General features: G+C 40.7%; 1 protein-coding gene across 1 annotated transcript in view; it reads right to left on the bottom strand.

Annotated features, from left to right (window-relative positions):
* The window catches only part of COL13A1 (collagen type XIII alpha 1 chain), a 388,678-nt gene that overhangs the window by 31,028 nt on the left and 342,140 nt on the right, over nt 1-15,510 (bottom strand). The window contains exons 34-37 of the mRNA XM_077256280.1: nt 14,966-15,001; nt 12,454-12,507; nt 5,705-5,758; nt 4,241-4,267 (exon numbers count right to left, since the gene is read on the bottom strand). Coding sequence (XP_077112395.1) covers nt 4,241-4,267; nt 5,705-5,758; nt 12,454-12,507; nt 14,966-15,001 — 171 coding nt within the window. The remainder of the gene's footprint in view (nt 1-4,240; nt 4,268-5,704; nt 5,759-12,453; nt 12,508-14,965; nt 15,002-15,510) is intronic.

Genomic DNA, 15,510 nt, shown 5'->3' with positions numbered 1-15,510 from the left:
CTCTTAGCCAGCATAAGTACATGTGTGGATTCCCTAGCAGCCAGGCAACCCCCACATGTACTTATGCTGGCTAACAGATGTAAATCATTCAGAAAAACTAAGTCTCCGAGCACTAAAAAATACTTTGAGGACCCTTGAGCGTGCTCGAGAAATCTCGAGTAACGAGTATATTCGCTCATCACTAGTGACAAACTTTAATTGAAGCCACTAATAATCGGTATCACATCCCTCCAACCAAAATTGTTTATATGGTAGAGACATGATCTAGTGTCATTATACTCAGTGCTGCTAAGTCTTGTTTTATGACTTGATGTTTTTCTTTTAATTTGGTAGTTAACTGTACAGATCTTTAGTAAGAGCAAAAGAGATCACTTATAGTCTGATTCATGTACTGTGGCACATAATGTACATACAGAACTGTACACTATAACTAACCTATCATTAATGCACATGATAGTGTGTGTGTTTAGGGTTTTAAAAGGAATCTTTTGACATGTTTTTACTATATTATCTGAAAGGAGTATGATGTAGGGGCAGAGACCTTGATTCCAGCAATGTATCACTCACAGTTCTGCTTCTTGTCATTTTGATAAAATCACTGTTTTCTCTGTTGCAGATCAGAATGCTGAGCTGTGTATAACCTCACTCACACCACTGATTGGCCGCTTGCTGTACACACTGTTCATAGGCAGAAAGCTACTAATCAGTAGTAGGGGCGGGGTTATAGGACTACATGGCATGAGACAACTAGTCCTCTAGTGATAATCTCCTGCTGATAAAACACTGATTTTATTGAAGCTAAGTGTATTAAATGATACATAACTGGTATCAGGGCCTCCACATGATGCTGCTTTCAGAGTAAATCACAAAAGCCTGGTAACAGATTCCCTTTAAAGTGACATTTTGATTTGGCGCACAAACAAAGTGAAGCAGTGACCTATATCAGCTATGCTGTATATTATGCCTTTTTTATATTCTGGCACAATGATGTTTTTTCTCATGAAGTCTTAGGGAAACACATGATGCATTGGGGCTTGTACAGACGACCGTATTTTCGGTCTGAGTGCAAGCTGACAAACATCGGAGCATATTCGGACCAATGTTATTCTATACGGCCGTGCACAAGTCTGAGGGAGTGTAAATCGCATCACACTCAGCCATGCAAGTCAATTAGTCCGTGGAAAAAATCAGATGACAACCGAGTGCAGTCCAATTTGCACAGACTGACGGAACAGTGGTAATGGAGATTTTTATTCCATCTTCTCCTCGTCTGAGAAAATTGGATCACACTGTGCTCACAGTCTGATCAGAGTCCAATATCAGTTTGATTAGCAAAATTGGACCGATTTTCTCACATGAGAAAAAATATTGTCATCTTACCATAGCCTACCGTCTCCTAGAAGCAATTATTGTAGAGCAAATTATTGTGAGGCACGGAGGCTCCATATGTCTGTGAACGATGGTCCTGTATGATGAGTTACCATACCAAATCTATCTACCGTATCTGACTTTTGGAAACTGGGCAAATCTAAGGTCCCAATGTACTATGTCACAAGGAGCATGGATTGCCGCCTTATATTGTACCATGACACTTTCAGATTTGTAATACAAATTGAGTTTTTACCATTTCATTGGGTGCAGTGAAGCCAAAATGCTGCTCATTTCAGATATGTGATGTGTGATGTATATACACAGTCTGAATCAGACAATAAATGACGATTCTAGTGGTAATGTGGAAATACTGATGACATATTTCATGTATATAGCAATGTTAGGAGGCAGGGTACAGTTTATTATGTCTATTTTTTGTATTTATTATACTGTGGACGAAGCTTAAATGTCTGTTTAATATAGATTAGATAATTCAGGACATGATTAGGCAATTACAGTGAGGCATAGTAAGGTGTGATTTGCAGAATGAATATAGGATGTGAAAAGCAGGGGAATTAGAACCAACGAGAGGGCAATTCAACAAAGAAAGGATAATCCAGGAGAAAAGTGGAGCAGGCTACAGAGGAGGTTGGAGGAAAGACCCAGGTAAATAGGCACAAGTTAAGGAAAGGATAAAGGGGACAAAGGTGAACCTGTGGAAAGCAAAGAAAATACACACACAATAAAAGTGAAGAAAAGGAACTGTAGCAAGTGAGCATTGCACAAGGGCGAAGTGGGCACATTTCATTTGGTGTTTCCAGTAACCCCACTACGTGTCCGCTGTAGACCACAGCGTTACCAAATGTAGAAATGGTCTCATTACACAACAGCTTCCTTATCTGACCTTACAGTATTAATGTCACCCAACACTGAATGAATAATAGACACTTTCTTTTTTTGTTGTGTATTTTAACAGGAAACCAATGTTTTTTATTTGTCAGGTATTTTAACAGGAAACCAAATGAAAAGTGCAACAAAAGTTTTATTTTTGTTCAGTAGATAACTTAGAACATGACAGATAAAATAAAAAAGTTAAGTATACTTAGTAGAAAAGCTGCCATTAGGATTTTTTGGTCATCTGGACATTATTGGAGGCAAGAAACCTTTGACAGAGTTGTAATAACAGAATAAAGCCACATCTGAACGCTCTTTGTTACCACCTCTTTTCTCTGGGTCATAGAAGGAGGTCCATGGCAGAGACCACTCTACATGTCATCTCTGTTATATTTCTGATGGGATTTTCTTTTAAGGGAAATATTTGTTAATGAGTTCCGTATAGTATGGAACAAGATAGACTATATCCATCAGGACTAGATCCATGCTAGTAAAAAGTGGTTGCTAAAGTTTAGTTTCCTGCTAATGTGTAGTTGACGTAACAGAAGTTTTGATCAGCAGAAATCTGGTTCTTAAAACCCTCACTGGTCGCATTAGTGAAGGAGCAGAAGTGTTCAAGGTTTTTTTTCCCACTTTCAGGAAAGTGGATCCGAAATGCTGGAAAATACCTAAAATAACAAACTCACACTCCCTGGATCCAGCGATGACTGCTCCAGTCTCACTGTATTGGATGCAACAGTAACGCCATATCAACAGCACACCTCACTGCTGACCACTGCAACTAATCACTGAGCTCAGCAGCTGTGCTGATGTAGTCAGTGTGAGCTGCTGAGCTCAGTCATTGACTACAGTGATGATGAGATGTCACCGCTACAGCCAAAACACTGAGAACTGAACATGAGCAGAAAGTTGTCACTGATACGCAGAGGGTGAGAACCTGTTGTGTTTGTAATTGTAGGAATTTTAAAACATTTAACGTCAACTTTCCCAAAAGTGGAAAACCCCTTTAATTATGTGCCCCTTTGGATGTGATGTACAAAGCTCTCCGAGCAGAGTTTGAGTCTGCACACCTCTCACCCTACCTCTCCAAAGAACACCAAGCAGACCAGATCATAGCTGAAGAGACTGAGTACTTATGTCCCTTCATTTCAGAAACTGGTGGAGGTTTCAAGACCCGGAGAAATGAGTGTGGAAACTGTTGACAGGACCACCTGACTACCAATAATGTCTTCTTATGTGGCAGAGGGGCATTGTGTATCAGAACCTGAGTGTGACTGCTAGCTCTGTCCTTAGACATTTTATACAAAAAATGCATTTTCTAAGAATTGTTACTGTCTTACTTTATTTCATGATATAAAAATCTTGATGACAGCTTTCCCCACATGTTATTTAAGGTGGAATGATAATAAAATGTGCTCTGTATGCTGGCATATGAAACAAGCTGGAAGATAACAGGCATATGTGTCTTTTTAATAAACATGCAAAATATAAAAATGAGGACAAAAAAGATTTACTACTCCACACACAGTTTCACAGCAAGGAATAACACGGTGTAGCATGCTCAAAAGAAGCGGATTGACTTCTTATTTGTACTTCTTTATAAATATTACATATGATACAAGTCTACAAAACCTTTTCTGTATTTATTATTTAGGCAACGTTCACATGATCAGTATTTGGTCAGTATTTTACATCAGTATTTGTAGCCAAAACCAAGAGTGGAACAATCAGAGGAAAAATAGAATAGAAACACATCACCACTTTTGCATTTTTACCCAACTCCTGGTTTTGGCTTATAAAATACTGATGTAAAATACTGACCAAATACTGGCTGTGGTCTTAGAGTAAGTGTATGCAAGTGAAAGTACTCATTGTGTACTAGAGTTGCCAGGCCATTTCAACCCTCAATCATTCCACCTTATTAAGAAATGCATTAGTAATAGATTAAGATCATTTGAAAGTAAAAGATTCTTACCCGACTTCCCTTCTCACCAGGTGATCCCTGCAAAGACAAGCATTTAGATTTTCATTTATATACACAATTGAGCCACATTTGGGGCCACAAATGTTTGGTTATCCCTCAATTAAAAATATATAATCATTCATAAAACAGTACTACACTTTTTGCACAATTACTAGGCAATTTGTATTTTTGATGATTAATTTTATTACTAAACAACTATAGAGCTGACAGTCAGACAGTAGGTTTGGCAGTTGATTTTGAGTCCATCTTCGACCCGAAAAGATTCAAACAACTTATTTTTAACAAGACCAGTCCAAAAGAGTACCTCACCTCCACCTCTGTGTTCATTACTGTTCCAACCACGGGGCCATTCATCTGGTTCGTCAAGAGTCACTCTCATCTAATCAATCCATAAAACCTTTAAAAAATCTGTCTTCAGATATTTATTCGCCCTGTCTTGATGTTTCCACTTCTGTGTCTTGTTCAGCTGTGGTCTGGTTTCAACCTTCCTAACATTGGCCATGTATCTGAGCTCTGGAGTATAATGGAATCCTGGTCACTTCACATTTGATTCTTCTCAGATCTTCGGCAGTTAATATTCATCTTTTTTTCTTAACACTTTTTTTGCAACTCTGTTGACACTTGCAACAAAACTTTTGATAGCTCTGTGATCGTGCCCCAATATTTTTGAAATTTTAAGAGTGCTGTATTCCTCTGGAATTTTTTAGTTTTCAGAGTCGTTTTTCTTTCTGACTCATTTTGCCAGAGGAAAACAACCTGCGTAATAATTCTGAACTCCTTGGTAAAGGGTATTGTATCCTTAGGCTTCACCCTCCCTCATTACACAATAATACATCACCTGATCTGCTTCATTTAATAAGCATTCACGTTTATACAGCTTGAAATAAAAAAAAAACCTGCATAAAAATGTGGATATGATGAAAATACTCACTTGTCTAATATTTGTTCACGCAATGTATGCTCTTCTACTTACAAGTTTGAAACATGACATTGAATCTGTTGGATATCACTCTTATGGATTAAGCTATAATTCTATATGTTTATGGTACAAAAAATGGAGTTGGACATTGATGACCTAGATAATAATCTGATCAGAGTAGCTTCAGCTATTATACAGTGTAGAGAGCAGGAGCTTTTCTGCCCTATCTGTGTCTACATCTAGCCGAAAGATTTCATAATGGTAGCTTGGTGGGGACGATGCTGGGTTTCAGACCCCCACAATCTTACATTGATGACATTTCTTAAGGAAGGATCATACATACAAATATAGTGGACAATCCCTTAGAAGAGTGGTTTGTTAAAAGAAATGACGCCGTGTAAGTAATAAAATATGACACAGTATTTCAGCAAGTAGCTGACACTAGGTTGCTTATGACCAGGTTCATATACTGTGGATAAAAATGGGCCCCAAAACATAGTCCACACATATATATATAATCCTACTAGTATACGTACAGGTGGCCCCACTGGTCCAGTTGGTCCTACAACACCAGGATCTCCTTTATTGCCCTGTAAAACCAATTTATGAAATATAATATAGCATTATCAAAATAATATATAATCAGAAAATCAAATAAATACACATCACTTCTTAATCTTTTTTTTTATACAGGCTTAGACTCTTCTAGAACTCTTGAGTCTATGTACTTAGATGTGGAGATGAGTCATTTAGGTTAGCAACATCAGTTTCATGTTGCCACTGCATTGCAGAAGGCCGTTGCGAGTGGAGAAATTCCACCCATGTTCAAAATAAGTGTCTTCGTTAAAACAATTAGATGATCCACCCTTGTTACTGATGTACTTTGCATTAAAAAAAATTCCTTGGTTCTGTCACTTATTGAGGTGGTGAGGAGGATTTCTTCTCATGTAGCGGGTGTTATGATAGGGCTAGCGAAACGCACCTAATGGAAGTATATATTTTATTAGGATAGATGCGTTCACAGCCCAGGGTCCACCGTGCAGGAGAACCTGCTGCTAGTAAATAGCGGAAATAATAGCAGTGTTAGCTAACTCTGTTACTTCACAGAGCAGCCGTGAACTCAAAGCGCTGCACCCTGTTAGACTCCACAGAGGCACAGGCTAACTGTCTAAACAAGAGCAGTCAGTGGTCTTGCACGCACACGAAACTCCTCGCCGGAGGTGCCAGCATTCTAGGGGCTTATTTCGGCCAGGTCCCTGAACACACAAGCATACGAACTCTTCGTCGGAGGTGCCAGCATTCTAGGGGCTTATTTCCGCCAGGTCCCTGAAAACACAAGCATACGAACTCCTCGTCGGAGGTGCCAGCATTCTAGGGGCTTATTTCAGCCGGGTCCCTGAACACACACATACAAGACCACACTGGCGCAAAGTACATAAATGAAAGCAATACTAGCGCATGGCCGGGCGGCAACGCGAGCCTTATATAGCTGCAGCAAGTAAAAGACCTTACTAGAAGGACCAATGAGAGGCTGCCATACCTGAGCATGTGACCCTAAATCTCCACTGAGAGATATTGCCCTGGGCATGCTCAGTGTGTGCCAAGCAGGACTTAGTCCTAGAACCTACAGGACCTTCCTGAAAGGACCAATGGACTTAGCTGCAGTATCTGACCATGTGACCCTCAATCTCCACTGAGAGATCTTACTCAGGGCATGCTCAGAACGAGAAGAGCAGGACTTAGTCCCAGAAGCGTCTGCTCGCCGCTGCCCAGCACTGACTTCAATGGCAGAAGCAGGAAAAGCAGCAGTAACTCTTTGTACAGAGTGGGACTGAGCAAGGCACTGGGACCGACGTCTCTGCTGAGCAGGCTCCACTGTGGCAGGAGAAGAATGGGAGACCGCAGCGGAGATGGCCCGAGATTCCCCCTGTGCAGAGGCGGGAACTCGACCCCTAACAGTGGGTTTTTCTGATGCTGGAGAGTGGCGCCATGGGAGTAGATTGTGTTACCCTAAACAAATGATCTCGATATCAATTCCAGGAAGGATCAGCCGGCAGCAGCAGTCTATGAATTACACAGGGATCTGAGTTGTTGTGCAACAACTAGAGGTTAGTCGCATAACTCACCCACCTACGTCTCTTTAATCTCAGGTGATCCGGGCATTTTTTTGTGTTTTTCCATGTACTTAGATGGTAACATCTAAACAAATCAATTTTTTTTTAATTTTGTTTCTCTGTTGCAAGTATATTAGCGATCAAAGTATCTGGCATCTAATAAGTTAATTCTTGCTGAATTCAAATAAGTGTTGTCATGGGGTTACTGCAACAGTGTGGAGCCAGAAGACCACAGCATCTACGGTAATTGCTCCTACTCCAGTGCTGAGAAGCACTTCTCCTTCATTTTAAATCTGTTTATTCCTTTTGGTAGAACAGGGGGTAATCGGCCATGTTGGAAATCCCTGTGGTCACAGCAGAGCTCGGTTAGCCACTCCTTTCCCCTCTATAATCTGGGCTCTGTTACAAATACTTGTCAGAGTTAGCATTTGCTGCATGACTAATGGAGGGAGAGGCGTTCATATGAGAATACAGTTGAAGGAGTTATCAGTGACTGTTGCTTGGTTTGTATGTGTGGGAATTCCCTATCTTCTATTGTGGTTTATACCTCCACTCCCCAATGCATTCTTCTGTTATATGTGAGTGAATATTTTGTATGCCTGGAGTTTTGTGTTTGTGTTGCCTTGTTTGTCGGGTTGCTGTACTACAGTGCATAGTAGTGCCCCTCTTCCCTGGGTGGGGAAAGAGAACAGATGAAGAACTAATTCAGGAGATAAGGCAAGGGTGGAGGCCCCGGCATCTTCGCCATCTGAAGTATCCCTAGTGTTAGGGACAGGGAAGTGTTATGATCTGGTGGCCTAAGAGCAGCATGAGACATACTCTGGAGAAGGTGGTACCTGTACTAACTGCAGACCCTGAACTTAACACCGCAACTAGAAGTAGCCGTGGAATGTACCTATCACTCCCTAGACATCTCGACACAGCCGGAGGACTAATTACCCCTAGAGATAGAAAAGGGAAAACTATCTTGCCTCAGAGAAAATTCCCAAAGGATAGACAGCCCCCCACAAATATTGACTGTGAGAGGAGAGGGAAAAAACATACACAGACTGAAATCAGAATTTAGCAAAGCAGGCCACTTCTAGCTAAATAGAAAGGATAGGACAGAGTACTATGCGGTTAGTATTAAAACACTAGAAAATATCCACCACAGAAAATACAAAATCTCCACAGCTAACTAAAGATATGGAGGATATATCTGCATCTCCAGAGATACCAGCTTGGCTAAACAAATCCTTATACAGACCAAGCTGAACAAGACAAAAACATGAAAAAGAACTGAACAATAAGGCCACAGCATGTGGACAGCAAAAATCAAGGCCAGAACTTATCTTTGTTGAAATGAACAGCAAAGCAGGAGAGAGCAGGAAGGGATGTGAATCCTCCAGGAACAATGGACAACTGGCACTGACTAAAGGGTCAAGCAAGGCTAAATAGCCCAGTCAGGATTGCAAAAACTTGACACACCTGATGAATGCTGCGATCCAGAGACAGCAGCACTACCACTTATAACCACCGGAGGGAGCCCAAGAGCAGAATTCACAACAGTACCCCCCCTTGAGGAGGGGTCACCGAACCCTCACCAGAGCCCCCAGGCCGATCCGGACGAGCCAAATGAAAGGCATGAACCAAATCCTCAGCATGAACATCGGAGGCAACAACCCAAGAATTATCCTCCTGGCCATAACCCTTCCATTTGACAAGATACTGAAGCTTCCGCCTCGAAAAACGAGAATCCAAAATCTTCTCATCCACATACTCCAACTCCCCATCAATCAATACCGGGGCAGGAGGATCAACAGAGGGAACAACGGGCACCACATATTTCCGCAACAAAGATCTATGAAAAACATTATGGATGGAAAAAGGGGCTGGAAGGGCCAAACGAAAAGACACTGGATTGATAATCTCAGAAATCCTATAAGGGCCAATAAACCGAGGCTTAAACTTAGGGGAAGAAACCTTCATAGGAACATGACGGGAAGACAACCAGACCAAATCCCCAACCCGAAGCCGGGAACCAACACACCGACGACGGTTAGCAAAATGCTGAGCCCCCTCCTGAGACAACACCAAATTGTCAACAACATGAGCCCAAATCTGCTGCAACCTGTCAACCACAGAGTCCACCCCAGGTCAATCAGAAGGCTCAACCTGCCCCGAAGAAAAACGAGGATGAAAACCAGAGTTACAAAAGAAGGGTGAAACCAAGGTAGCAGAACTAGCCCGATTATTAAGGGCAAACTCGGCCAATGGCAAGAAAGCCACCCAATCATCCTGATCAGCAGACACAAAGCATCTCAAATAAGTTTCCAAAGTCTGATTAGTTCGCTCGGTTTGGCCATTTGTCTGAGGATGAAATGCGGAAGAAAAAGACAAATCAATGCACAGCCTAGCACAAAAGGCCCGCCAAAACCTAGAAACAAACTGGGATCCTCTATCGGACACAATATTCTCCGGAATGCCATGCAAACGAACCACATGCTGAATAAACAACGGAACCAAATCAGAAGAGGAAGGCAACTTAGGCAAAGGTACCAAATGAACCATCTTAGAAAACCGGTCACAAACCACCCAGATAACCGACATCCTCTGGGAAACCGGAAGATCCGAAATAAAATCCATAGGAATATGCGTCCAAGGCCCCTCAGGGACCGGCAAAGGCAAAAGCAACCCACTAGTGCGGGAACAGCAAGGCTTGGCCCGCGCACAAGTCCCACAGGACTGCACAAAAGAACGCACATCCCGTGACAAAGAAGGCCACCAAAAGGACCTACCAACCAAATCTCTGGTGCCAAAAATCCCAGGATGACCAGCCAACACAGAACAATGAACCTCCGAAATCACTTTACTAGTCCATCTGTCAGGAACAAACAGTTTCCCCACTGGACAGCGGTCAGGTTTATCAGCCTGAAATTCCTGAAGAACCCGTCGTAAATCAGGGGAGATGGCAGAAAGAATCATCCCTTCCTTCAGAATGCCGACCGGCTCAAGGACCCCATGAGAATCAGGCAAAAAGCTCCTAGAGAGGGCATCAGCCTTAACATTCTTAGAACCCGGAAGATACGAGACCACAAAATCAAAACGGGAGAAAAAGAGGGACCATCGGGCCTGTCTAGGATTCAGCCGTTTGGCAGACTCGAGGTAAATCAGATTCTTATGATCGGTCAAGACCACAATACGGTGCTTGGCCCCCTCAAGCCAATGTCGCCACTCCTCAAATGCCCACTTTATAGCCAACAACTCACGATTGCCGACATCATAATTGCGTTCCGCAGGCGAAAACTTTCGAGAAAAGAAGGCACACGGTTTCATCAAGGAACCATCAGAATTCCTCTGAGACAAAACGGCCCCTGCCCCAATCTCAGAAGCGTCAACCTCAACCTGAAAAGGAAGAGAAACATCCGGCTGACGCAACACAGGGGCAGAAGTAAATTGGCGTTTAAGCTCCTGAAAGGCAGAAACAGCCACAGAGGACCAATTCGTCACATCGTAAACAAATCCAAAAAATAGCAGGAGAGAGCAGGAAGGGATGTGAATCCTCCAGGAACAATGGACAACTGGCACTGACTAAAGGGTCAAGCAAGGCTAAATAGCCCAGTCAGGATTGCAAAAACTTGACACACCTGATGAATGCTGCGATCCAGAGACAGCAGCACTACCACTTATAACCACCGGAGGGAGCCTAAGAGCAGAATTCACAACAGGGAAGGAGCTGACAGCTGTGCTGTGAGGTGTTATCACATAGTTTTCACTGGGGGCTTGTATTTCTTCCCCATATGATGTTGACCAATCATAAACAAGCAGCAACACTCAGAGGAAAGAAGGACATGCCCTCACCATAGCTTAGGGTAGGCTATGCCTGTGAGAGGCATTTCATGGCAGACAGCTCTTCTCTCACTTCTGAGTTGTTACAAGTTGCTAGGAGTACTATATTATGTTACAAATTATGGTAGGAACGTGCATTTTTCTGAGTGTTGCTGCCTGGTAAATGATTGGTCAACGTCATACGGGGGAAGAAGTACATGCTTCTAGTGAAAACTCTGATAACACCCACTTGGACTTAACAATAATTATCTTATTACGTGCCAAGTACTTTGATTGCTAATATCCCTGCAACGGAGAGGCTAAATAAAAAAAAAAAAAAAAAGGTTTTATTCCACTCTGTAGCTACTGTTACATTGTGTCTAGTTAAACATGAAAAATTTGTTGAAAGGTGCTCTTTAAGAAGATACATACTTCACATTGCACAGGCTAAGTTAAGGTAACCTTTTCGAGATCTGTAATAATCATATTAATTATGGCATGCTGTAGTTACTAAGACAAGCTAAACCATGTAATATGGGAGTTACACTAAAATGGTTTATATGGAAATGGGAAATTTAATCTATAACAGACATTAACCACTGGTGACTTCAGCTCCGACAATGTCTGAACAGTTTTATATTAAGTTTATGGTGCTAATTGTGAATATATCTTTGTTTTTTCCAGATTGGCTCTAGTTTCTGAGATATTTAATAGTTAATTAAATAATTACAGTAGAATTCCGGCTGCAAAAAGTCGCATTATAGCATTGTAAGAGTACAAAATTGAAATCCAGAATAATTACCGGTATATGTGTTACTTCATTACCTAAGACACTATTAAAGAGTCAAAAGACCAAAAGCTATTGCATTTGCTATCACACACAAGTCGGGCTAGGGGAATACATTATTTCCATGCATGAATTATCTCAAAAACTAGAACCGATTCAGCAAAAGTAATGGGATTTTTTTAATTCAGCACCCTGAAAATACCCTAAATCCATTTAATCAACCTTTGCACCTGAAAAAGAATTTTTTTTGTGGACCTGTGTAATGTATAGAAATGAGGGCTGAAAATACGGATTCCAACACTAAGTATTGTATAAACTCACTATCCTGCAGTAAGCCCGCAAATGGCACATTCTCTGTATGCTACTGTAGCCTAGAGAGGTCGACTGTACTTTTTTTCTGAACTTTGGAGTCCAGAGGATGCATGAAAATACAGGTTATGGAACATTTGTAGACTTATGGCAGCGAAGTAAAAAAGTAAAATGTTCAAAGTAGGAAGAATTTTTTCCAACGCAACGCTTGCTACACTCTAAAGTCCTCTGGTTTGTAGTTATTAACCTAAAAATATGAATATTTTACCCTCTCTCCTTTTGGTCCTGCTGGTCCTGGAACACCAATTGGTCCGGGGGTCCCCTATTACATAAAGAGAAATGGTTTGTTATCGTGTTGACAATATTTAAGTCTTAGTAGTTGGGAAACAGGCGAGAAGAAGCAAGGTCCATTGGGCAGGCAATTGAGTTATCGTTGGCTAGTTACAATTTTCAGCACTGAGTCTAAGAGACTTTTTAACATCTTAGAGAAAAACTAGACAAGACCTGAACATCTATCATAAATAAGCAATGATCTTTAGCTCCAAATACTAAAAAATGTCATCCTAACTCAAAGCTGAAAATGGTAACTGGATAGATATATTGGTTTAGTCACATATTTAAGCACTGTAATTGATACATATTGAAACGGATTATTAAAAAAGGAAAGGGGCTTGCATCATTTCAAGAAGGTAGCTTAGCATGCAATTTGAAAATCACCATGCTGCAGAAATGGATGCATTTTATAGATCAAAAGGTGAGGCGTCATAGTTTGATTTTTACATCCTACAATGATTCCCCTCATACTAAAAACACGTGTGATAGTAACCAATCCATGGTCAGCTCTTCAGTATGTAATTATTATTGTCATATTGTACTTAATTTCAACACAACAGACTTCTCATGTCCTCAACACCGGAACCTTAGGTAACACAGCAACAGTTTCACCACATTAGAAATATTAATCATGAAATTTCAGACAACTTGGCTGAATCATTAAAAAAAAACATTGAATTGTTTGTTGGGAACACAGCACCATGTCAATTTTGTAAAATCAAAAATTGTGGGCTAAGAGCCCTAAAAACAAAAATTTATACTATTGTTGTCACTAACGGATTTACAAAGTAGATGCCACCTAGAAGACACAATATCGTTGCTGTAACTTTATTGCCTTTATGTACTTCAGATTTTCCATCGGAAATTTAGTTTCTCTTGTGTTTGCAAAATTCAAACTGAGATAAAAAATTAAAAAGATTAATGATTACATGGATCCATGGCCACTAAAGAAGATCTAATTTAGTAAAAGAAGATATCATTTTAATCCCTAAGGTAGGATGTATGGACTGGGACATACATTTTTGTCTTAATTTATGTCACTTTTATGGCGTAAATTGCCCAACAGATACAGATCCAGGTCCCTTCTGCTGAATTCTAACTAATTAAAAAAAAAAACCACAGTGGCTCAGTGGTTGTTAGCACTGCAGCCTTGCAGCGCTGGAGTCCTGGGATCTAATCCCACCTTGGACAACATCTGCAAGCAGTTTGTATGTTCTCTCCGTGTTTGCGTGGGTTTCCTTTGGGTTCTCTGGTTTCCTCCCACATTCCAAAGATAGGGAATCTAGATTGTGAGCCCCATCGGGGACAGCGATGATAATGTGTGCAACCTGTAAAGCGCTGCGGAATATGTTAGCGCTATATACAAATAAAGATTATTATTATTAAGACAGAGTTTTTAAATTTTGTAAATCTAAATCTTAAGTTCATGGTGATGTAGTTATACAACTGTGCTTTAAAATTAAATACATTTTAGCAAATGTCTATTATAGGATTGTTTATGTGTGACTTAAAATGCTAAGTTAATGATATCATCTACAATGATGCATTTAAATATTTTATAGTACTGGAAAATCTGAGTGCAAACCGAGCTGATCCATTATAGATACTGTGGTGGACAGATACTTTTGGTGCTGCTTACCAAGTGAAAAATATCAGCAAGTAGCTGGGTAATATCCAAAAGCAATTCCAAGCATTTTGACAGCACTACTAGACATTAGGTTTCTGCCAGACTCTGCTAAATGTAGAAGGAATTCTCAATAAGAATTTATAGTCAGGTTTAAATTGCAAAAAATGTCTTCTCCGGCACAATATATGCATCTTAGATTGTACTTTTGGTTATCAATATTGTTTTATGTCTGGCAAAACAGAATCAAATGGTATGCATGTTTCATTACTTTAAAGAGGTTGAACCAAGTTTGGAAGCTATCCCCATCCAAATGTTAGCGTGCTGGAGGTCCAAAAACTGAGATTCCCACTGATCCCGAGAATCGGGGCTTTGAAAAGCGAGGTGGTTGATCATGCTGAAGACCAGCCGAACATTGTGTTCAGATATCTCTCTCCGGACATCCCATTAAGAATGAATGGAGAGGCGGTTCACATGATTGACAACAGCTCCTTTGGGGTTCTTTAGATCCCCACTTCTCAAAAACAGTTGGGGTCCCAGCAGTCTTACTCCCAGTGATCAGGAAGTTACCCCTTATCCAAAGGATAGGGGATAACTTAAAAACTTGAGACAACTCCTTCAAACACAATGTTCTATAGAATTTAAGGAGACAACTTGAACCCTATCATAAAAATGCAATGTAAATAAGACTGAGTTTTAATGCTGCTTGTAGGTTGGGGGGAGCCATATGATAGTGAAGAGGCTGCAGTTAAGAGCAGATGGGGCAAGGCAAGGTATAAGGAGAAGTAGGTAGGAAGGTTAGTTCAATGGAGTTAGGACTCACCGGTGGACCAATTCTGCCGTCTAAACCTGAGGCACCCTGGACAGCAGGGCAGAATGTAAATGCACATGGAATGGACAGGAGAATGGAAGGGGGGGGACAATGAGGGAGGGGAAAGTGAGTGAAGCAGCTAAAAACATACATACACTTATATTCCCTTACAATCAAGGACAACAAAGGATTCAAGTTAAAAGTGATGTGTGTAGTTACAGCACATAGACATTAGGTATGGTCACATTTTCAATAATTAGATAAGGACAAGTATGGAAATCTAAGCATATGATATTTTCAAGGTTTTTAGGATTGAGCTGTGTGAAATGTAGAAGACTTTGTATTTTTTTGTTAATGTAAAACTTTGGGTGTATGTCAAACATAATAAGATAGACCTGTTACAGTAATTGACCATACTAAACTCTATAAGTCCTTAAAAAGGTTGTGCGAGACTAAAGAATTAATGAGCTTTCTGTGAATGGGAGATGAACAGCAGTATTCACACTAAACAATATACAGGTGGTCTGCTATGTTTTTCTCTGTATATTGCTTATGTC

This window comes from Ranitomeya variabilis, chromosome 4, assembly GCF_051348905.1.
Source record: "Ranitomeya variabilis isolate aRanVar5 chromosome 4, aRanVar5.hap1, whole genome shotgun sequence".
Taxonomy (NCBI): domain Eukaryota; kingdom Metazoa; phylum Chordata; class Amphibia; order Anura; family Dendrobatidae; genus Ranitomeya; species Ranitomeya variabilis.
The sequence above is the reverse complement of the archived record's forward strand: the minus strand, read 5'-3'. Positions and strand labels throughout refer to the sequence as shown.